The 24,570-nt window shown below is 35.1% G+C and overlaps 1 protein-coding gene across 10 annotated transcripts in view; it reads right to left on the reverse strand.

Annotated features, from left to right (window-relative positions):
* LOC141559698 (uncharacterized) overlaps nucleotides 1-24,570 on the reverse strand; it is a 69,206-nt gene that overhangs the window by 15,724 nt on the left and 28,912 nt on the right. For 3 of the 10 annotated variants that reach the window (XM_074297433.1, XM_074297431.1, XM_074297432.1), the window contains 2 exons: nucleotides 23,895-24,007; nucleotides 9,305-11,319 (listed from right to left, as the gene is read on the reverse strand). The exons of 3 other annotated variants lie outside the window; for them this stretch is intronic. In XM_074297433.1, coding sequence (XP_074153534.1) covers nucleotides 10,308-11,237 — 930 coding nt within the window. In that variant the 5' untranslated portion in view covers nucleotides 11,238-11,319; nucleotides 23,895-24,007 and the 3' untranslated portion in view covers nucleotides 9,305-10,307. Of the gene's footprint in view, nucleotides 1-9,304; nucleotides 11,320-23,894; nucleotides 24,008-24,570 lie in introns of those variants that run through there. 4 more of the 10 variants (XM_074297434.1, XM_074297435.1, XM_074297439.1 and 1 more) reach the window with 3 other exon arrangements.

A 24,570-nucleotide genomic window follows, 5' to 3' on the forward strand; every position in this document is an offset into this window, starting at 1 on the left:
AGTATAATTTAAAATTCCGATGACCTATGTTGTTAGGTTATGAATCCTGGGGTGTACTGGAAGGTTATCAGAACATGTATAAGCTTCACATTTTTATTAGCTTGGACTGAATATTTCAAACATACTATAAAACCCACCAGATGACAGATAGATATTCTACACTTGGACAAATATAGGCTCAAATACCAATGTTGTTCCTGAAGGATGCCATCAATTCACCTTACTATACTATACTATATACTCTACTATTATCCCACTCATCTTTATTTTTTTCTAACTTAGAATACGATGAGAGCTTATCATTTTGCTTTGTTGAAATAATGTCTATTGCATTTTCCTGATTTATCAGTTTAGTTATCACCTGTCCCATAACTGAAGAGATGGTGAAGATAAATCTATAAACAAAAACAAAGCACTATCCATAAGACCTGCTAATGGTGAAGCAAATGTTCCAGAATTCTTTTGCTCATTGTAGACAACGATGGGGCACTACATTCCCTCAAGACAGTTCCTCCTCAAATGGGACCTTCACAGTGTCTCTCTCTATGTGGGAGAAGGAACTATTTCTGCCCAGGTTAATTTGCAAAAGTACTCACTAAAATCAACAGTGGATGCCCTGTCATGAGTATTGAAATTCAGACATCCAGAGGATCAGTCATGTTATGCTGGCAGATGCTTCTTTGGATTGCAAACTCTACAGCCACCCATTATATTGAGTTATATTTGTTATATTTGATATTAGATAGAAGATAACCTAAACCCAGCCCATGCTGACATGACTTTAATTGTAGAAATTTAATTTCTGATCAGTGTCTGGAACTCCATACACCTGTCTACTCCCTCCCCAAAGAAATTTGGCTGGCCTGTTTTTTGCAGCATGATGCTTGAAGTCCTTCGAAACTATCCCTACTTTATCGTTTGGTGGCTATGTGTAGAATATGACATCTGTTCTTAGGAGTGACATTGAACTTCATTATGTTGTTCTGTTGTTTTCAATCACGACTCTTCTTGACCCCATTTGGCATTTTCTGAGTAAAGATACTAAAGTGGCTTGTCATTTCCTTCTCCAGATCATTTAGAAACTGGGGCAATTAGGGTTAAGTGACTTGACCAGGATCACAAAGCTAGGAAGTGTCAGAGGCCAGATTTGAACTAATGAAAATGAGTTTTCCTGACTCCAGGCCCAACACTCTAGCTACTACCCAATTACCATGAAGTTTATTATAAACTTAACCCTATGTGGCTCTTCTCAATAACTAGGTAATTCAGGCCAGTTCCAAAGATCTTGTGATGATGAGAGCCATCTTACACCCAGAAAGAGGATTATGGGAACTAAGTGTGGATCACAATATAGCGTTTTCACTCTTTTTGTTGTTTGCTTGAATTTTTTTTCTCATTTTTTTTCCTTTTAATCAGATTTTTCTTGTGCAGCAAGAAAATAGTATAAATATGTATGGCTATATTCGATTTACATAATTTTTTACCATGTTTAACATATACAGGATTACTTGCCATCTAGGGGAGGGAAGGGGGGAAGGAAGTAAAAATTGGAACACAAGGTTTCGCAAGGGTCAGTGTTGAAAAAATTATCTTTACATATGTTTTGAAAATAAAAGGCTTCAATTAATAAAAAATTAAAGAGAGCATCAATAAAACATGAACAATTAAAAATTAAGTTAAAAACAGAAAAATAAAATAAAATACCCTGAAGTTTTAAAAAATAATTTTTTTTAATGAACTTAACCATATCGCCAATAGCACAATGTTATGTTGGTGGTAATAGATGCTCTGGCCAAGATGGCTCTCTTCATCTCCTATGCCAAAATAACCACAACCAAAACCTCTGAATCACTGCTGAAATTAATTTTCTGGCTATTCAGTTGCCATACTATTACTCTGTTGTCCAATGGAATACATACCATTTTGATGAAGAAGTGAATGAAGGTGACTGCATCTACCAAGCTACAGATCAGTGCCATGTCTTTGGGGTTTACTCTTTCTATGTTAGAGCAAAGCAAATCTCTCTCTTTTTTTGACAGCTGTTCAATGAATTATGTGTGCCTCATTTCATTCCCAAATCAAACTCAAGCTAAGGAAGTGCTAGTGTTAGAGCCACCCAGGGGTATGCTGGTAAATGTTTAACAGGATCTCTCATTTAAAAAAAAAAGAAAGAAAGGTACACCAGACACACTTTTAAGGTTAATCTGCATTATTAACATTTTCTCCATGCCTTTCTTAAGTCTAGACAATCAACAAAACAATAAATCAAGCCCTAATTTGTAGTGTTTGTGATTTCCAAGGAGTAAACGCTCACACTGAAAATTTAACAGTCAGCTCTTATGAGTCAATAGAAGCTGACTCTAGCACACCACTTTAATCTCCTATGATACTACATCTAAACTATGATCTACGAGAATGATTTCTGGTGAAAAGATCAGAGTATTTATCTCTGACTTAGAGCTCAATAAAAAAAAAAAAAAGAAAAAAGATCTTTGTGAATAAATGCAGTTAATAATAGCTAGCACTTATGTGTGACTCTAAGGTTTGTGAAGCATTTTACAAATACCTTATTTTAACCTTACAACAATCCTGAGATGTGTTATTATCCTAATTTTATAGTTTAGGAAATGAGGCAGATTGAGTCAAGTCTTACCCAGGGTGATAAAGTTAGGAAGTATCTGAGGTCACCTTTGAGCTCAGATCTCCACAGTGTTACCTAGTTGCCTAACTCAGTTCACTAAGTTATCTATCTTTAAAGATTAATTTCAGTATTTGGAGCTGAAATAGCGATTAGAAAACTAAGTGAATTTCTAATCATATGAGAAGATGCTCTAAATCACTATTGATCAGAGAAATGCAAATTAAGACAACCTTGAGATTCAGGTACATACCTCTTAGATTGGCTAAGATGTCAGGAAAAGATAATGATGAAGGTTGGAGGGGACATGGGAAGACTGGGACACTGATACATTGTTGGTGAAGTTGTGAATGGATCCAGCTATTCTAGAGAGTCATTTGGAACTATGTTCAAAAAGTTATCAAACTCTGCATACCTTTTTTGACCCAGCAGTATCGCTGCTGGGCTTAAGTCCCAAAGAGATTTAAAGGAGGGAAAGGAACCTGTATGTGCAGGAATGTTTGTGACAGCCCTCTTTGTAGTGGCCAGAAACGGAAACTGAGTGGATGCCCATCAATTGGAGAATGGCTGAATAAATTGCAGTATATGAATATTACGGAATATTATTGTTCTGTAAGAAATGACAAACAGGATGCTTTCAGAAAGGCCTGGAGAGACTTACATGAACTGTTGCTGAGTGAAATGAATAGAACCAGGAGATCATTGACCATGGCAACAACAATTATACAATGATCAATTCTGATGGATGTGGCTCTTTCCAACAATGAGATGATTGATGCCAGTTCCAATGACCTTGTGATGAAGAGAACCATCTATACACCCAGAGAGAGAACTGTGGGAACTGATTGTGGATCATAACATAACATTCTTGCTCTTTATGTTGTTGTTCATTTGCATTTTGTTTTCTTACTCATTTACTTTCTTTTTTTGATCTGTTTTTTTTTTTGTGCAGCAAGAGAATTATATAAATGTTTATCCATATTAGAGTTAATATATATATTTTAACATGTTTAACATATATTGGATTGCTTGCCATCTAGGCAATCTGAAACACAAGGCTATGCAAGGGTCAATGTTGTCAAATTATCTGTGCATATGTTTTGAAAATAAAAAGCTTTAAAAATTTAAAAACACTAGGTGAAAATAAACAATTTTAAAAGATTTAAGAACTATGATCAATTTAATGGCATTCTGAAGAATGTTGCCATCTCTTCACAAAGAAGTAATAGTTTAAATACATGAAATGAGAAACATTTAGACATGGCCAATATGGTAACTTGTTTTGTTTGAATATCAATTAGAAGAGGTTCATTTTTTTCCACTGGTAAAGGAGGATAAGAAGGAAAAAAAAAAGCTTGGTAATTAAAACAAAATTTTAATTTAAAAAATAAAGCTAGATGTTGTAATTTATGAAAAATCATATTTTTTTTAAAAATACGACTTTTTCAAAGGTTTCCTTTCAGAGAATGATCTGTTCCTTAAACAGTTTTACAAAGCTGACTAAATAATGATTGTTCTTGGCCACCTGGATGCTGGCAAGTACCAGCAACATAAACAGATTAAGTACAGTATCCTGTCTCTCTTTTCTCTTCCTTTCCCTTCCCTTCCAGACCCCATTGTGAGCCTGGGCTTGAGAAAAGGCCTGGAAGATAAAGGACAAGATTCTTCTCTCCTCTGAGTTGAATCTGCCTTAATAAATCAAGTTAGGATAATTCAAGAAGACTCATATTCCTGAGTCCAAATCTGGACTCAAACACCTACCACCTGTATGCCCTGGGACAAGTCACTTAATTCTGTTTGCCTCAGTTTCCTCATTTGTAAAATGGGCTGCAGAAGGAAATGGTAAGTCACTCCTATATCTCTGCCAAGAAAACTCCAAATGGGGTCACAAAGGGTCTGATAAAACTGAACAATAACAACGGGATGCTGAAAGAAGAACAATACCATCAATATCAGTAACCAGGAACCACAAATAAAATAAGAGGAGATCGGACAAAATCCTGAGGGAAAAAGAAACACTGGTCCATTGGACATAGCAAGAGACAATAAAGATTAGGCTTTATTCAAACCTAGATTCAGGTGTGAAGTACCAGTCAACCAACAAGCATTAATAATTACTAGCAAGCATCTACTAGGCTACTGTGTGCCAGAGTATTTTCTCTATTGATAGAGAGAATGATCTTTTTTTCTTTTTTAAAATGTTTCTTATGAAAAACCATCCTTCCCTTCCAGAATGTTACATTATACTAAAAAGAATACCATTAAACAGACTCTTGGTTCAGCTGGATGAGTAACAACAACAACAATAATAACTAGCATTTATATAGGGCCTTAAAGTTTGCAAAGGCAATGATGGATAGAGCATAAAATGTTATCACAGAAAAATTTCCAAAAAAAATTTAACTTTTAAAAACCACCCATGCATATGTTTTGTAAATAAAAAGCTATAATAAAAAAAATTAACTTTTTCTGCTAGGATTTTTCTCTCTTGGTATAGATTTTTCTTTCATGATATAGGTACTGGGGGAATAGGGATAGCGTGTATGTGTTAAGAACCCACATCCAGAGAAGAAGCTGAGCATTCCAACTAAACATAATTACTAACGCCACCCCCGCTCCATGCCCGATCCCACTCACATTTAACATCTTGTCTTCACTCTGAGTTTCCCATTCTCTAGGTTTTTCTTGATCCTATTTCTGGATTTAAATCTCTCCTTGCTGTTAGTTGCCTTTCCCATTTGCAGACCTCATTTGGCACCACTTCCTGACTGGTACTATTTGGATTCTCCCTGCTGGATTCAGGCCTAGTATCTCTTCCCATGCCCATCACCCTCACTCCTCCCCACCCCCAGCCTTTTCACAACAGAAGTACCAATATGACCTGTCTTAACGGAAGGCTGCTTTTATCTGAATTATCTGGCAGAGGGCCCACAGCAGCTCTAACACCACCAGACTGTCATAAGATGACTGTGTGTGTGATAATGCTTCAGAACCCATGTCATAAATTTGCCTTTTACTTACAGAATGCAAGCTAATGAATTCATAGGCAAAGGATTTTTTTTTTCTCCTAGCTCTCATCATCTTTTTGTATCTTCAATGAAAGAACATTTCAGAGCGGCAGGATAGCATAGGCCTTCTGTTGCTAGACAATAATAGAACTCAGGTTGAGAAAGCATGGTTAGTGCCTAGAAAGATTTTTACCAGTCTCCTTGTTTCTCACTGTTACCTTCCTGATTATTCACAACATGATATGTTATCTCAGAAGAGATTTCATGAAAAAGTTCATCTTTTTTTTTTGTCAGAATATTCTTTTCTCTTGGTTTAGATTTAATTATTTTATTTTTTTAAATGTTTCTTATGCCTGTAATTCATTGAAAAATAAATATTAAGGAATTGTAGAGGAAATTATGACCTGGTATTGTACCATCTGAAGAGCTGTCTTCTGTTAATGAAAAATGTTCGAGTTTTATAATCATACTCTTTCCAAACACCCTTACATTTCTGTTTAAGTAAAAAAAATATTTATCAAGCACTTATCAGGGACTGAGCTAAGTACTAGGAATACAAATGATTAAAAAGTGGGGTGAGGGGAAGCCATGAATACAGATAAGGAAGGACAAAATATATGCAGGCTAAATACATAGTAATTTGGGACAGGGAGTTCTAATAACTAGGGAACTAGGTAGGAAGGCTCTCATATATGTACTTGTTTTTGAATAGTTCTTCTGAATCTTCATACCCTAGAGAAGACTTCAACTGTGTGCAAACTGAAAGTGAAGATTCTTTTTAATTTTGTAATTGTCTTTAAATGCATGTGTGTGTGTGTGTGTGTGTGTGTATACACACACACACACACACACACATATGTCAGAGTAGTAAGGGGAGGTGGGAGGTGGTACAGTAAATATATTGGCCACTGGGCCTTGAATCAAGAAAACCTGAGTTCAGAATATCCCAAAGAAGGGGTCCTTAAAGTTTCACCAGATTATGACATACATCCACAAAAAAAAGGACAAGAATCTCTGATCTGCAATCTTTTTGGGTTAGTGACAGAAACTACAGTGGTTGTCAAAAAATAATGCAGCACTTTGTAGCTTCATTGTAACAAATCTCATTTGTTTTGAGTTGTTAAAAAAAGGAGTCATAATAGTAAAAATGTACAGATTATAATATTTCATATGATATTTCTTGGATTTATCATTTTGTATATTTCATGTCCTTTAAGTACATTTCTGTATAATGGTTTTTCATATTGAAAAGAATAAAATACACACACACACACACACACACACACACACACACAAAGACAAAAAAATTAAATTAAAAAAAAAAGGAAACTACAGTAGTCTGAGTGGTACCAAAACATGCTAATAGTGAAAGGGAAGAAGAGTGTAATTATCTGAAGAGTGAAAAAGATACTTGAACATTTGATTTGTGCACTACCTTTAAAAGAGGCAGCTATATTCCACTGTAATTCTATAACCAGAAAGAAACAATGAAAAAGCAAGGTGATTAAGTGGGAATCTTTCAAAACACTAAGTTTCAGGTCCAGCAATACCCCTTGACTTCTCTAAGGCTCCATTTCTTTGTATTTAAAATAAAGAGACTTGAATTAAACAATTTCTAAGGTCAACAATTTATGGTTTTTTTTATTTTTTTTTAAATAACATTCATGTGGCTGATCCTGAAGTATCAAGAAAAATTATATTGCATCCAAAGTCTTCTATTTCAAAACACCAATAAGTTTTAGAATACAGTTTAGGACAATTTCCTCTTTTAAAAAAAACAGTGTTAAATATAAAATTCCAGTCACTCAACAGTCAATACATAGCAATATTAGGAAAACTGTGCTATAAAAAGAAGCCTTTTCTCAAAGATTTATATTAGCCAAAGGTTATATACCGTGTTATTTTAAACCAGTGTAGAAAAAAAATTAGCATTATTTAAAATTACTAAATAGTGTTGTATTGTCAGAAATGAAGCAAATAGCAAAACTCAACACTGGCACAAGTGGAACAGGGATCCTCCTTACAATTCAGGGAAGAAAAGAGCGCTTGTGGTGATTCAGAGAACCCATCATAGGCCAGGGGAGTGGACAGTCTATCCTCCACCTTGGAAGTAAAGCCCCACTTTAACAAAGAGTTAAAAGTCAAGAAAAGGACTAGAAAATGAGCAAACAACAGAAAAAAATTCTGGCCATAGAAAATTACTATAGTGACAAGAAAGATCAAAACAGATTCAGAAGGAGATAATAAAGCCAAAGCTTCTACATCCAAAGCCTCCAAGAAAAGATGAATTTGTCTCAGGCTATAGAAGAACTCAAAAAGGATTTTGAAAACCAAGTAGGGGCAGTTAGACATAGTGGATGGAGCACCAGCCCTGGAGTCAAAAGGAGACCTGAGTTCAAATCCAGACTCAGACTCAGACTCAGACTCAAATCCACAATTACTAGTTTTGTGACCCTGCGGGAGTCACTTAATTCTAGTTGCCTCACTAAAAATAAATCAAATAAAGGAGATAGAGGAAAAGTAGGAAAAGAAATTAAGAGTGATATAAGAAAATCATGAAAAAAAAAAAAAAAGAGTCAACTGCTTGGTGAAGGAGACACCAAAAAACACTGAAGAAAATAACATCTTAAAAAACAAGTTAGGCCAAATGGTAAAAAGAGATACAAAAAAAAAAAAAAGAAAGAAAGAAAGAAAGAAAGAAAGAAAGAAAGAAAGAAAGAAAGAAAGAAAGAAAGAAAGAAAGAAAAAAAGAAGAGAAAAGAAAAGAAAAGAAAAGAAAAAAAGAAAGAGAAGAATAAATTGAAAAACAGAATTGGCCAAATGGAAAAAGAGGCACAAAAATTCACCAAAAGAAAAAAACCCACAAAAATAGAATTGGCCAAATGGAAAAGAAAATACAAAACTCACTGAAGAAAATAATTCCTCAAAAATTAGAATTGAGCAAATGGAAACTAATAGAAATCAAGAAACAATAAAACATGAATGAAAAAATAAAAGACAATGTGAAATATCTCACTGCAAAAATAACTTCCCTGGAAAAAGATCGAGGAAAGAGAATTTAAAAATCATTGGACTACCTGAAAGTAATGATGAAAAATAAATGAATAAATAAATAAATAAAGCCTAGGCATCCTCTTTCAAGAAATTAACAAGAACAAATGTCCTGATATTCTAAAACCAGAGGGTAAAATAGAAATTGAAATAATCTCTGAAAAGAGATCCCAAAATGAAAACTCTCAAAAATATTATAGCTAAATTCTAGCATTCCCAGATCCAGGGGGAAACACTGCAAGCAACCAGAAAGAAACAATTCAAGTATTCTGGAGCCACAATCAAAATAACACAAGATTTAATATCTTCCACTTTAAAGAATAGAAGGGCTTGGAATTACAACCAAGAATCACCAACCCATCAAAACTGAGTATAATTCTAAGGAGAAAAATGAATATTTAATGAAATAGAGGACTTCCAAGCATTCTTGATGAAAAAAACCAGAGTTAAATAAAAAATTTGGTATTCAAACAGAAGACTCAAGAGAAGCATAAAAAGGTAAATAGGAAAGAGAAATAATAAAGAACTTAATAAGACTAAACTGTTTACATTCCTACATGAGAAGATGATACTTGTAACTTATAAGAATTTTCTCATTTTAGGGCAGTGAGAGGAATATATAGAGATAGGGCAAAATTGTAAGTTGAATATGAAGGCATGATACCTTAAAAAAAATAATAAAATTATGGGGTAAAAGAGGAACGAACTAGAAAAGAAAGGAAAGAGAAAGCTAGATGGGACAAATTATCTCACATAAAAGAGATAAGAAAAAGCTTTTACTCTGGAGGGAAAGATAAGGGAGATGAAAGAGAAGGAGTGAATTTTACTCTCATTAGAATTGATTTAAAGGACTCAATTGAGTCTAGAAATCTCTCTTACCCTATGACATACAGAAAAGTATGAAAGGAAAGAGAAAAGAGAAGAAGGGATGATAAAAGGGAAAGCAGATTGAGAAAGGCAGTAGTCACAAGAAAAACACTTAAGGAAGGATAGGGTAAAAGAGAGAAAGACAGAAATAAACATAGGGGGAAATATGATGGAGGTAAATACAGTTAGCAATCATAACTGTGAGAAAAATTATGAAACAAGTTTCTCCAATAATGTCACATTTCTTAAACATATAGAGAACTAAGTTGGTTTTGGGTTTTTTTTTGTTTGTTTGTTTGTTTGTTTTTGCTGAGGTAATTGGGGTTAAGTGACTTTCCCAGGGTCACATAGTGAGACCACATTTGAACTCAAGTCCTCCTGACTTCAGGGCTGGTGCTCTATTTACTGTGCCACCTAGCTGCTTCTCTGAGTCAAATTTTTAAAAATAAGAATCATTCCCCAATTTTTAAATGGCTAGATTATGACTAGTTTTCAAATGAAGTAACCAAAGCTATCTATAGTCATATGAAAGGATGCTCAGAATAACTACTGATAGAAAAAATGCAAATTAAACAATACTGAGGTATTAGCTCTGAGGACAGAAAAGGAAAATGATGAACATTGGAGGGGAGTGGGAAAAATAAGTGATGTTTGAATACAGATTGGTAGCTAGATGGCACAGTGGAAAGAGCACTAGTTCTGGAGTCAAGAGGACTTGAGTTCAAATTAACTTCACATACTAATTATGTGACCTTGGACATGTCACAACTCTGAGAGAGAAAGAGAGAGAGAGAGGGGGGGGGAAGTGGTAGAGAGAGATAAAGACAGAAAGAGAAAGAAGAGAGAAAGAGGGGAGACAGAATGAAAGAGAGAAAGAGAAATAGAGAAAAGAGAGAGAGAAGGAAAGAGAGGAAGTGATAGAGAGACAGAGACAGAAAGAGAGAAGAGAGAAAGAGAGAAAGAGAAATAGAGAAAAGAGAGAGAAGGAAAGAGAGGAAGTGGTAAAGAGAGACAGAGACAGAAAGAGGGGAGAGAGAAAGAGAGAAAGAGAAATAGAGAAAAGAGAGAGAATGAAAGAGAGGAAGTGGTAAAGAGAGACAGAGACAGAAAGAGGGGAGAGAGAAAGAGAAATAGAGAAAAGAGAGAGAAGGAAAGAGAGGAAGTGGTAAAGAGAGACAGAGACAGAAAGAGGGGAGAGAAAGAGAGGAGACAGAGTGAAAGAGAGAAAGAGAAATAGAGAAAAGAGAGAGAGAAGGAAAGAGAGGAAGTGGTAAAGAGAGACAGAGACAGAAAGAGAGAGGGGAGAGAAAGAGAGGAGACAGAGTGAAAAAGAGAAAGAGAAATAGAGAAAAGAGAGAGAGAAGGAAAGAGAGGAAGTGATAGAGAGACAGACAGAGAGGGAGGAAAGAGAAGACAGAGTGAAAGAGAGAAATAGAGAAGAGAGAGAGAAGGAAAGAGAGGAAGTAGTAGAGACAGACAGAAAGAAAGGAGAGAAAGAGAGGAGACAGAGTGAAAGAGAGAAAGAGAAAAGAGAGAGAGAGAGAGAGTATAAAATAAAATTTTAAAAAGAGAAATAACTGGAGAACGGACCCACTTTTATTATTCACATCATTGCTATCCAGCAGCCAGCAGTTGGCAAGCAAGTCCAAGAGACTTGAGATCAGTAGCACCATCTAGACCACTGGTCTTGCTTCCAGCCCTTGAAAGCCCTCAGATTCAGCCTCAAAGTCGTTTCTGTGGATGGTGTGGCCATAGCTACAAGATACAGGGAGTGAAAATCGCCATTAAAATCCTTGGCACTATCAAATGGTTAAACATGAGAAACTTAAGATGTCTTATTACCATTGACTTTGCTACTATATTCTGAGAACCACTGGGACCTTTCCATCCAGCCTGAGCTAACCCCCTCTATGTGCTGCTATCTTTTCCTATTAGAATTTGAGCTCCTTGAGATTAAAGCCTATCTTACTTTGGGCTGCTTCTTCTTGTCTCTCCCCAGCTCTTAATACAAAGCTTTATAAAGAGTAAGTCAACAAGCACTTATTAAACACCAACTATGTACCAAATGCTATGTAAGCACTGGGGAAACAAAGATGAGGGAAAATAGTCTCTGCTGTACTGGAGTTCACAGTCTAATGAGGAAAGACAACATACAAACAAAAGATACGTACAGAATAAATTGGAGATAGATTCAGGGGTAAGCATATAGCATTAAAGGGGATTAGGAAAGACCTGCTTAATATGTATTTTTCATTCATTCAATCATTTACACTACACTCTTTATATCAGAGAACTGATCCTGATATGGATCATTGACTACACCTGTCTGTCCCTTTTTTTATTCACTTGACTTACCCATCTTGAAGATGGCTCTGTCCTTTCCGACTCATTCTCCATAGTGATCTTCCTAAAGCACAGTTCTGACCATGTCAACCAGCCTTCCGCAAATCCCAACCTCCCAACATACATACACACATTCTGTCTCTTTCTGCCTCTCTCTTAAACTCCAGTGTTTTCTTGTTGCCTTTGACATTTAAAGACCTTTACAACCTTCCCAGCTTCTTAAATTTTATTCTTTCAAATACTCTCTGATCCAGCAACACTGGCTTCCTTACTGCTCCTTACACAAGATCAAGGATAACTCCATAACTCTTTTCACTGGCTCCATACCTAGAATGTTCTTCCTCTTCTCCTCTGCTTCTTGCCTTTCTTCCTGCTTTCAGGACTTTGCCCAAATCTCCATTCACCTACCCTACCAATTACAACGTACATTACATTGATAGATGTAGATACAAATATCCTGTATGTATATAATTGCTTGTATCTTATCTGTTAAAATGTGAGCTCCTTGAGATCAAGGATTATATATTTTTAAATTTTTTATATTCCATCTCCCACTCTCTGCATTTGATTAGCACATAATAATAAAATTTTAATAATTACCAATCGACTACTCAATCGTTTGGTCCACTCATACCTATAAATAAATTTCTCTTCTTCCCTTTCTGTTTCACTTCTTGCAATATTGACCTTATATTTATCTGGTCAACTTTTTCAATACTCGGGAAACTGAGTATTAAACCAGACTACATCCAATAGTATCTGATTGCTTCCTTCAATCATAGTCCTGAAAAGCTATGGTCATGCATTATCTTTCTTCCAGATAACAGTTTCAATTTATTAGTAAACAATTCATTTAAAATGTTTTCAATTAGATGTCATAGGTCCTCTACTAAAGGCCTACTCTGTATCATCATGAAAATGTGGAAAATTTCTCAAAGATATCAGCAGAACACAAATTCGTACTGAGATAAAAGACTTCAGGTATAGGCTCAATTATGACTGTATGTCTCTTTCTGAGGACCAGTTTAAAGACATCTTAAAGTGGACCAGAAATTAATGAATTTTTTGGCCACAGGAATTCTGAAAGACAGTTGACAGCAAATCTTTTTAAAAATATATTATGAGCATCTCCTCAATTTCCAATTCTCTGAACCATAAAAAATGTTGCTATATCTTTGCACATAGAAATCCTTTTTCTTTTTCTTTGATATCTTTGGGATATTGCTGGATCAAAGAGTATACAGTTTTATAACCCTTTGGGTATAGTTTCAAATTTCTCCAGATTAGTTAGCCCTACAGTTCTTTAGTGCACCTGTTTTTCCCTCATGCTCTCCAGCATTTGTCATTAATTTACCTTTCTTTGATCAATAGTGACTTAGAGCATTTTTTTCCATATGCCTATGGATAGCTTTGGTTTCTTCTTTTGAAAACTCCCTATTCACATCCACAACCATTTATTTTTATAAATTTGACTCAGTTTTATATTTAGCACATATATGAGAAATGAAGATTTTATCAGTGAAATTTACTGTATATTTTTAAAATATTACTTTATTGTCTATGGTACCTTCAACAAAATGAAGTTTCCCTGATTATCCCTTTTAATTAGATTTGGTTTTGCTTTTACTCGCTCTGAGATAGCGATTTTAGCGATTTTTTTAAACTTTATTCAGATAAAGTTTAGATTAGATTTTGCTCCAGACCTTTGTTTTAACTCTTTCTGTTTCAAGTGTATCTCTTGTAAACAGCATATTGATGAATACTGATTTCTAAGCCATTTTGCTATCCATTTCCATTTTATGGGCGACTTCATCCCATTCACATTCAATTATTTATTACTCTATATTTCCTTCCATCTTATTTTCTTCCATTCCTCTTTCCTCTTTGAACCAATTCTGATTAGAGGTTCAGGCATTACCCAACATCTTCCCATTTTCCCCAGACTATAAAAATTCTTCCTTGTGCACCTCTTTTGTGTTAAAAAACAAACAAACAACTCCCCACATTGCTTCTCCCTTCCCTCCTTTCCCAGTGCATTCCCTTTTCTCACTCCTTTTTTTGTAGATTATTCCAATATAATCAGCACATATCCAAGACCTTTGTCTATGTAGACTGCTTCTAACTGTCCAAAGATAAAGTTCTTAGGAATTATATGCATCATCTTTCCATATAAGCATGTAAATAGTTTATCTTTATTGAGATCTTCTGGCTACTCTTTCATATTTACTTTTTTACATTTTTTTGAATCTTCTGTTTGAATGTCAAGTTTTCTATTCAGCTCTGGTCTTTTCATCAGTAGTGGTTGAAAGTCCTCTATTTTATTAATTATCCATTTTTTCCCCTAAAGGATTATACTAATTTTGCTGGTGAATTATTCTTGGTTGTAATCCTAGCTCCTCAGCCTTCTAGAATATCATATTACAAATTTTTCTCTCCTTTAATTTGGAAGCTGCTAAATCTTGTGTGATTCTGATTGTGGCTCCAGTGACATTTGCATTTGGTGGGGGGAGAAGGTGGGGAGAGGTTTGCTTTATTTTTTCCTTAAACTGGAAGCTATGGAATTTGGCTATAATATTCCTGGGAGTTTTCATTTAGGCATCTCTTTCAGGAGGTGATTTATGGATTCTTTCATTTTTCTATTTACCCACTGGTTCTAGAATGTGAGGAAATTTTATCTTGATAATTTCTTGAAAGATGATCTTTATGTTTTTTTTTTGTTTTGTTTTTTTGGTCTTATACCATCTTTTCCATTTGACCTATACTGGTTTTTAAGGAATTGTTTTCTTCATTGAATTATTGTGCTCTTTTACCATTAAGATAAAATTGTTTTTTAAGATTAATTTTCTTAAGTATATTTTTCTGCCTCTTTTATTAAATTGTTCATTATCTTTTCATAATTTTCATTCATTATTCTCATTTTTCCCCTCTACTATTGTTACATCTCTTTCTTTAACTTTTCCAAAAAATCTTATTGGGCTTGGGTCCAATTAGCATTTTTAAAGACTATTTGTAGCTGTTTTCATATTGTTGTCTTCTGAGTTTGTCTTTTTCCTTTTCATCATAGTAACTTTTTATGATCAAATTTATTTTCTATTGTTTGCTCATTTTTTCAGCCTGTTTCTTGACTTGAGACTTTATGTTAAAGTTAGGCTCTACTAACCTGGAATGGGGAAACACTGTCCTGAGCTTTAAACTTTTTTGTGCTGCTGTTTTTAAAGCTAGTGCTGGGGGTCTGGAAGGTGGTATGATCCTAAGATAGGTGTGGTCACTGTTCCCCAAGTCAGTACACTGGTCTTTACCCAGGAAATAGCCCTGGTCCCCTACAGTCATAAGTGCTAGCACTCTCTTTGCCATGGAATTGCAAACAGTGTCCCCTGCTCCCTTGGGATTGACCCCCAGAAACTGTGACCTAGAACTGCATATGGGCAATTGAGTTGCCAGCTGTAACCAGTGCCAGCAAAGATCTCCGGCAATCTCTTTATCTCCTCTTACCATCTCTTGATGAATAATTCCTGGAGCAGCTTGTGGCTGCTGCTTTTGCGTGTGCTCCAGTCCAGTTTGCTCCAAACCTCTCCCACTCCTTGTCAAAAGTCTCTTTCCAACCTCCAAACAGCAGAAAATGCCTCATCCCAACTTTTCTTTACTCTGCCAATCCAATTTTTTATTTGAGGCATTATTTAGAGTTTTTTGGAGAGGAATATTGAAAGTTCAATATTCTATGTTGCTTCTAATCCTCCATCTTGGTTCCACCTCTCAGCTTTGGACAGCTAACATTCTTAACATTTTTTTGTCAGTCTAATAAAGCCTGTTGCCTCCTCAGAACAATGCTTTCAAATGTATAAAATAAAGCACAAAGAATAACAAAAGAAACCAAATATCAAAATTAACAAAATGCTGAAAAAAACCACAAGTTCATTGGTTAAAAACCCATGATCTACAGAAATATAGAGTTTGCTATCTGCCTTAGTGAATAGAGTATCCATTCTCACATCGCTGAATTATTCCAAAGGTGTTTGTATTCAGAAATTATTTAAATAAGGGCATAGATGATTCAGAAAAAAAGCAAACACACTGGATGACATAAAGTTTTTTAAGTGACCATAAGGTTACAGGTATCAGCAAACAGCAATCTGATCCAAATTCCAGTTTTTGCACAACTTCAAGCTAAGAATGCCTTTTTAACTTTTCTAAATAAATTTATATTTTACAATGTAAAAACCATTCTTAGCTCTGGTCCTATAATGATAAGTGGCTAGTAGCTTACCAACTCCCAGGTGAGCACACTGAGAGCAAATCTAGTAAAATGAAGTTTAAGGACTATTAATGTAAGCTCTTATGGAGTGAAAAACCACTCAATTTCACATGTACAAGTTGGGGTGTGTGGCTAGAGTACAACTAGTCTGAAAGACATTTTGAACTTTTAGTGGACTACAAGTAGGATATGGCTGCCAGGAAAGCTAATGCAATTTTAGTCTGCTGTAAGAAGAGAATAATGTTTCCCACTTGACAAATGGTCAAAAGATAGGAACAGACAGTTTTCAGATGAAAAAAAAAATCAAAGCTTTCTATAGTTGTATAGAAAAATGCTTTATATCACCATTGATTAGAGAATGGAAATTAAAACAACGTTGAGGTACCATTTCATACTTGGCTAACGTGACAGAAAAATGACAAATTCTGGAGAGGATTTGGGAATATTCAGACCTTGTGGAGTTGTGAAGTGATCTAACCATTCTGGAGAGCACTTTAGATCTATGCCCAAAAGGGCTATAAAATGTGTACCCTTTCATCCAGAAATATCACTATCAAATCTGCCTCCCAAAGGAGTTATGAAAAAGAGGGAAGGACCTACATATACCAAAATATGTTTGTAGCATCTCTTTGTGGTAGCAAAGGAGATGCCCATCAATTGGGGAATGGCTGAACAAGTTGTGGTATATGAATGTGGTGGAATGCTATTTGTGCTTTCAGTAATGATGAGCAGGCTTATTTCAGAAAAATCTGTAAAGATTTACATGGACTGGTGCTGAGTGAAGTGAGCAGAACTAGGAAAACATTGTATACAGTAACACTGTATGATAATCAAGTATGACAGACTTGGCTTCTCAACAATACAGTGATCTCAGACAATTCCACAGGATTCGTGATGGTAAATGCTATCCACAACCAGAGAAAGAATTGATGGAGCCTAAATGTAGATTGAAGTATACTATTTTCATTTTTAATTTTTTTCATAGTCGATTCCTTTTTTAAATGACTAATTGTTGACATGATTGCAATATATAACCTATATCAAATTACTTATTGTTATGGGGAGGGAGAAGAGAAGTCAGGATGGAGAAAAATTTGGAACTTAAAATTTTTTAAGTGAATGCTAAAAATTATCTTTACCTATAATTAGAAAAAATAAAACACAATTTTAAAAGAGAAAATGCAGGACTAAGAAGATGACTGTCCTGCTTGACTCTGACCTGGTCAGGTCATATCATATATAATATGTATTGTGTACAGTTCAGTTAAATCATATTATATATAGTATATGTTGTGTTCAGCTGAGTACTGTGTTGAGTTCTGGGACTATTTTCTAGAAATGATAGTGATAACCTAGTGAGTTTCCAGAGAAGCTACTTGGATGGCAAAAGTCTTCAAATTCATGCCTTTTAAGTTCAATTGAACAAACAAGGAATGACTTAGCCTACAAAGAGATACTAAAAAACTGCCTTGAAGCATGTAGTCTATCACAGGAAAGAGATTCATTTTGGTCTCCTTGGCTTCAGAAAGCAGTAGTAACAATGAGTGGAAATCATAAAGATGAAAAATTAGCTTGATCATAAAGGAAAATTCACTAACAATAAGCAAGATCCAAAAGGAGAACAGTCTCCATCTGAAGGCAAAGGGTTTTTTTCCCCAGTGAAAATCTTCAGACAAAACCTGGATACCAATTGTCAGATATATTAGTGAGGAGATTCTTTTTTAAGTCTGAATTGTACTAAGTGATCTTCAAAATATCTTCTAACTTTCAGATTGTGTGATAAAAGTAATAGAATGTATACCCAGTCTAGAGAGGATGTATCTCTTAAACTTTTTTAAGTTGTCATATGAACAATAGCAATTTTAACATTTTTGAAGCAAAATTTACTAGTATTTTTATGTTGCCAAAGTAGACATATTTATTTCAGTTTGGAAAACATTAGGTAGGTATGATTATGTGAGAGCTCTATAGAGTTCCTAGAACATATTTTTTGAGAAGTTATTATTTCCAATATGACTATAATGGATATTTTTTGCTTAAAGTGATAATATTCTCCTAAAAATGCATTTCAAAAATTATTGTCCTTATCTTTACATGCACAAAACGCAAACCTTTTTCAACTCAACTTACACAAGTCATGGAATTTCTTGACAGTAATACATTTGAGTAACCATTTGGAGGAGCCTGTGCCACAGAATAATGAGCAAAGGTTGAGCCTGACTTGCAAAGAAATCTTCATTTGGAAGAGTAATTCAAACCTCACAGGATTCTTAGTCATACTCTAATAATTAATGGGGTTTTTTTGTAGACTTTGTTGTAAGAGAGGTTGGATGCAATGGAAGTTTAAAGTGGGGATTAGACTAATTTGGCAAAAAAGAACTTGTGCCTTGGTCTTGTGCCTTGGTAGCATAAGCATTCTGAAAGTTGAAAGTGAATCAGCCAGCTCTCAGACTTGGTAAGTTAACAAACATCAAAATGAAGTTTCATTGATAGAAATCTAAGTTAATATAACATCAAAATCTCAGATTTTTGGTCAAGAATGTGGGAGATCTTTATAACTTTGTCAGGAGACAGCTTAATTTTTGCAGAAATCCAGGAAGTATAATCTTAAATAAATTTTCATCCCATTTTTCTTACCATGTCTGTTGATACTCATGTTCTGCAGAGGTAATAATCGACTCTTGATTATCTGTGCTAATAAAGGATAATACCTTACCTTTACCTTATTTATGGTTCATATATATTTATTAGTTCTCACAAACCATCATCTTGTACATCATCTCCTTTGGAGAATAGAGTGACCAAATCCTCATTTTAGTCAATAATTTCAAACCCTTCTTAGCAACATTTTACCAGGACTACTACCAAGAGAGCAATTTGGTGACTTGTGTTTTATCTTTGTTTCCCTACTTATACTCTTGTAAGGCCCTTAAAAGGAAAGTATTGAGAGAATGAAATGAGAAAAGTAAATGGTTTATACCATCCCCATGTAGGATCTTTGTGATATAGTAATCTTTCTCACTGAATCAATAAGGTTGGGAAAGAGCTTTAGAAAACTAAAAGTGCCATATAAATTTATTGGGCTTTTCTAATCTTACTGTGATTATGAACCTTAAAGAATAAGATAGGAATTATACTTATGATTTCTTTGGAAATTCCATATTAGGGAGGAAAGAATTCCTAGAAAAGAAAAATCTCTCTAATCATTCAAGCCATCAGATTCCATTAAGTGACTTGCCAAAATTTGGAACTATGCCCAAAGGGCTATCAAATTATGCATATTCTTTGATCCAGCAGTGACTCTATTGGTTCTGTATCCCAAAGAGATCATAAAAGAGGGAAAAGGACCCACATATGCAAAAATGTTTGTGGCAGCCCTTTTTGTAGTGACAAGAAACTGGAAATTGAATGGATGTCCATCAGTTGGAGAATGGCTGAATAAGTTATGATTTATGGATGTAATGGAATATTGTTCTAAAAAAATGATGAGCAGACATTTCAGAAGAGATTAGGAAGACTTACATTAGCTGATGCTAAATGAAATGAGTAGAACCAAAAGAGCAATGCACACAGCAACAACAAGATTATGTGATGATCAACTGTGATGGACTTGATTGTTTTCAACAATGAGTTGATTCAAGGCAATTACAATAGACTTGTGATGGAAAGAGTCATATGCATCCAGAGAGAGAACTATGGGAACTAAATATGGATCAAAGCAAAGTATTTTCACTTTTTTGTTGTTTGATTATTTTCCTCATTTTTTTCTTTCACCTTTTCATTTGATTTTTCTTGCACAGCTAGACAAATATGGAATTATGTTTAGAAGAATTGCTTGTTTAACTTATATTGCTGTCTATGGGAGGGGGTGGGGGGAAAACGGGGGAGAAAAATTTGGAACACAAAATTTTGCAAAGATGAATGCTGAAAACTATCTTTGCATATATTTGAAAAAATAAAAAGCTATTAAATTTTTTTAATTTTGTTACCAAAAAAAAAAATGATTTGCCAAGGATCACATAACTAGAATATGTCCAAGTCAGAATTGAAACCTAAGCCTTGCTGGTTTTGAGGCCAATTCCTTACCCATTATTCCATACTGCCTTTACCCAATATTGTGTTAATCAAACAGTTTGCTTAATCATAAAATTTTAAGTTATTTTCACCCTCTGTAGCCAATTCTATAGTTAAATTTATTTATGAAAATCATCAAGTATTTATTAAACGCCTATTACAGATGCTCAGGATACATAGAAAAATTAAACAATTCTAGACTGTTTTGTAAGATAAAATGTAGTTTCAGAATGATACTAAACTGTACATAAAGGAAAAGGAAAGCTTTATGATCTGACATTTCTATAAAAATTGTCTGTAGATTTTCCTTTGACCTTCTTAAGAAAAAGAAATTCCTCCCATTTATAACTTTTGAGTATAAACTTAGTCTTACTTGAATATTCATTAGCCAAAACATGAGATGTCTGGGTTTCTTCTCTGTTCCGAGGACGCTATAATGTTGTCCAAAATGTTACCATTAATGTATAGGCATGGGAGAAGGTACGGGAAGTCAGAAAAGAAATGGGAGAACACAGAATAGAGTGGAAGAGATACACACAGAGAAATCAGAGGAAGTTAGGAGAAACTGAAAGGATGGGTATGCAGGTGGATTGTGAGATCTGTGCCTTCACAACATGGAGATGTTTTTGAAAAGTCATCCCTTCCAAGGTGTTTCTTTGCCTATAAATCAGATAGCTACCAGCAGATGAGTAGCAAGTCTTACATCGTGCCTCATAGCCAAAAGTGAGTGGTAGGTTTCCCTTAGATATGATTAAAAGAACTTTCACTTCCCATTTAATTATACTTTCCCATTAAAAGAGAATTCTTTATTTTAAAAAAATCTGAGCAGAAATTTTAATTAATATCAGAATTTTTTCTTTGTTTTTTTTGAAGATCTATAATATAATTAAAGTAGGAAATTCATGGTGTGAAAACTCCATCCATTGATGGAGATTGCAACTCTTCTAAAGAGATTTAGAGGGTTGCTATGGCATTGAGAAGTTGTTTGTGTTCAAACAAAATGTCTGAAGCAAGACTTCCAACACAGGTCATTGGGGTGTTTTCTCTGCCTATTCCCCATACCTGGAATGCTCTCCCAGTACTCAAGACTATTGACCTCTCTGGCTTCCTTTATGTTCCAACTAAATTCTCATCTTCACAGGAAGCTTTACTGAGTCTTCTTAATTCCAATGTCTTCCTTCTGATAAATATCTCCCATTTATCATATATATAGCTTGCTTGGCATATATATGGTGTTTGTATGATTAGATTGTAAACTCCTTGAGATCAGGGATTATCTGCGGCCTTTTTTGTATTTTTAATACTCAGCATTGTGCCTGGCATATGGTAGGTGCTTAATAAATATTGATTGACTGATTCATTGTCTACTCTCCATCCTCCATAGATGGAGAGTATTGTATTTATATTGTATTTATATAGAAAACACAATTTATAAAGATTTAAAGAAATATAAAATGCTTTTCTTTCAGGTACCTTTCTCATTAACTTTTAACTGTCTTTGCTTAATATTTAATATGCCCTGATTTTCTCAGACTTGAGGAGATTTAACTCACCCTAAATCGAAATTGCTAGTTAGCTTTGCCTTCTGTTAAAGTTCTGACAGTTTTCATCTGTTGTAGCTTTAATTGCTTCCAGAAACAACAACAAGTTTATCTATGACTGTTAGACCCAGGAAAGGCTTTATATCATTAAGCTTAATTTTCAGTCTACATTTTTTTCCCTGCATCTTTTCCCATGATCAGAAACAAACAAAATAAAGAAACCTTTGCAAAAATGATTTGTAGATTGAATGTGAAAGTCAAGGATGCAAGAGCTAAGCAAGCAGAAAGGAAAAGCTTTAAGGTATGGATAATCCATGGCAACCCAGGAGATACCCCATGGGACTAGAGGAAAGGCCAGAACAAATCATACTCAGAGACTATTTTCTGGTGATTTTATGCACTGACATCCAAGAGTGAGCAGAAAGGAAGATTGTGGATTGTCTTCCCTTGTTTCTCCCCCCTGCCATGCTGGTTCTTTCTGTCTTCAGCTCATCTCTTCCCTTAAATGTTGCTTTAGTTCCTAGTGCTTCTAATTTATAATAAAATTGTTGGCCACCATCCCAGAGCTATTGTACTTTACTTAGTGCTTAAGTATTTAAAGAGAGAGGTCAGATTCTCCCTTCCAGAGATGAGAAATGTCTTGTCTAACTGAGTCCTGGATGTTTGGAGTTGTTCAGTCAAAGTGAGATCAGTTTTTGGACTATTAAAAACCTGGCATAGGTTTTGGAGCCCAGTTACCGTTAGATGAAGTGTGAGCAGGTAAGCAAGTTCCTTAAAGTGCACACAGAACAAACATGGGAATTTTAAAGAAAACTTTATTTTTTGTTGACTTTAACTACTCACTGTACTGAGTGTTGAAAAGTAAGACAGGTTTCTCACTATCACCACCACATGGGGAGCAAGTTATTTATCCATGCTTAACAGGATCATTGGTTCATGGGATAGTTAATAGCTCAGCCTCGCCATTTCCCCAGCAGCATCTGATGTCTACAAATGTGAAGCTAATCTACCCTGGAAGTCTGTAAGTAAAAAATCCTGCATGGAGTCCTTGCCCACGACCAACTAGTAGTGGCAGGAAAACTTCCATGTTTTGCCACCCCTGCAGTTTGGGGGCTTTATATAGGGACTGGAAGAGTTGGGCTGGGAATGTTCATGATGGGTTATTGATATTAGCCTACTATGATTTGTTTCTACCCCTAAGAATGATGTATTTTTGTAGGAAGATCTAAAATGAACTATAACTACCAAGAAATAAATGAGAGTGATGAATGGGGTACAGACATAAGAGCCTTGACTATTTTTCCATTTTTCTTATTCTCTCATATTAATCCTGCTCTTCATCATTGTGATTCTGGTTCCCTGAGCCCTTCTTACTCTCCCATCTGTACTTCCCTCCTCCCCACCCTAGCCTCATTTGACAATTTGCTTAGTCTTCATTCCATCATTTGCCTCACTAGCCACCACCCCAGAATTCTTTACCTGTTAGACCAGAGGTGGTCAGTGGGCCCTTATAAAACTTCCACATACAGCCCAAACCAGATTAAAATTAGAAAATATTTGGCAAAATAAATAAGACATAATTATAATATGTAGTTTTCTAAGTTGATATATGGCCCACAGGTTTACTTGTTTACAGTTCCATCGTCTCCATTTCTAGTTCAGTTTGAAACAGCAAGTCTAGACTTTATACCATTCTTGTCAATATGAAGTAGATTGGAGTACTGCACCTGAAGTGAGGAAAAGTTATTTTTAAATCTGGCCTCAGACACTTAGTACTTGTGTGATCCTAGACAAGTCACTTAACAATTTTGTCATCTGGAAAATAATCAGGAGAAAAAAAGGGCAAATCATTCCATTACCTTTGCCAAGAAAACCCCATATGGGGCTGGTGAAGAATTGGACATGACTGAAAAACAACTTGACCACAACATAGCAGATAACTTACTCTTTCTCCTCAGTAACTGACCCATCTCACCTAAGTTCCTTCAGTCAGTTCTTTCATGACTCAAAACTTCCGGCATTATCAGGCCTTCCAGGATCATCTCTTCTTGTAGGCAATGAAAGATATATGTCTATTCTTTGCTAGTCTTATCCTCTCTGGATTTCCAATTCCCTCTTACCTTTTCAGGGTTCTCACTCCAGCAATCCATTCCATCCTCTCATGCATGTTGTCTATCTTCCTCCAGTGATTTTCCCCCCATTTTCTTTAAAATATACTCAGGGCTTCTTAATTCTAAGAAAAAAAAAAGATTTCCCTTGATCTTTCTATCCTGTTCAATTACTGCACTATATTTTGTTCTTTTCTTTCATAGCCATACTTCTTAGGGAAAAAATCATCTTCATCCTATGTTTTTCAGTAACCACTAATTCACAGAACTTAAAGTTGGAAAAACTTTTAAAAGAAATCAAGTTCAATTCTTTTGTTGAAAACTGAAAATTCAGGGGGCAGCTAGGTGGCGCAGTGGATAGAGCACCAGCCCTGAAGTCAGGAGGATTCCAGTTCAAATCTGGCCTCAGACACTTAACTCTTCCTAACTGTCAAGTCACATAACCCCAGCCTCAGGGGGAAAAAAAAAAGAAAAAAAGAAAAGAAAACTGAAAAGACACTGAAACCTTATTATTGTTCTTCAGTCATCGAGGTCAGATCTCACTCTTTGTCACCCCATTTGGGGTTTTCTTAGTAAAGATAACGGGTGGTTTGCCATTTCCTTCTCCAGCTCATTTTACAGATGAGGAAACTAAGGCAAAAAGGGTGGAGTAACTTGCCCAAGGTCATATAGCTAGTAAGTGTCTGAG

Source organism: Sminthopsis crassicaudata, chromosome 3, assembly GCF_048593235.1.
Source record: "Sminthopsis crassicaudata isolate SCR6 chromosome 3, ASM4859323v1, whole genome shotgun sequence".
In the NCBI taxonomy this organism is placed as follows: Eukaryota; Metazoa; Chordata; class Mammalia; order Dasyuromorphia; family Dasyuridae; genus Sminthopsis; species Sminthopsis crassicaudata.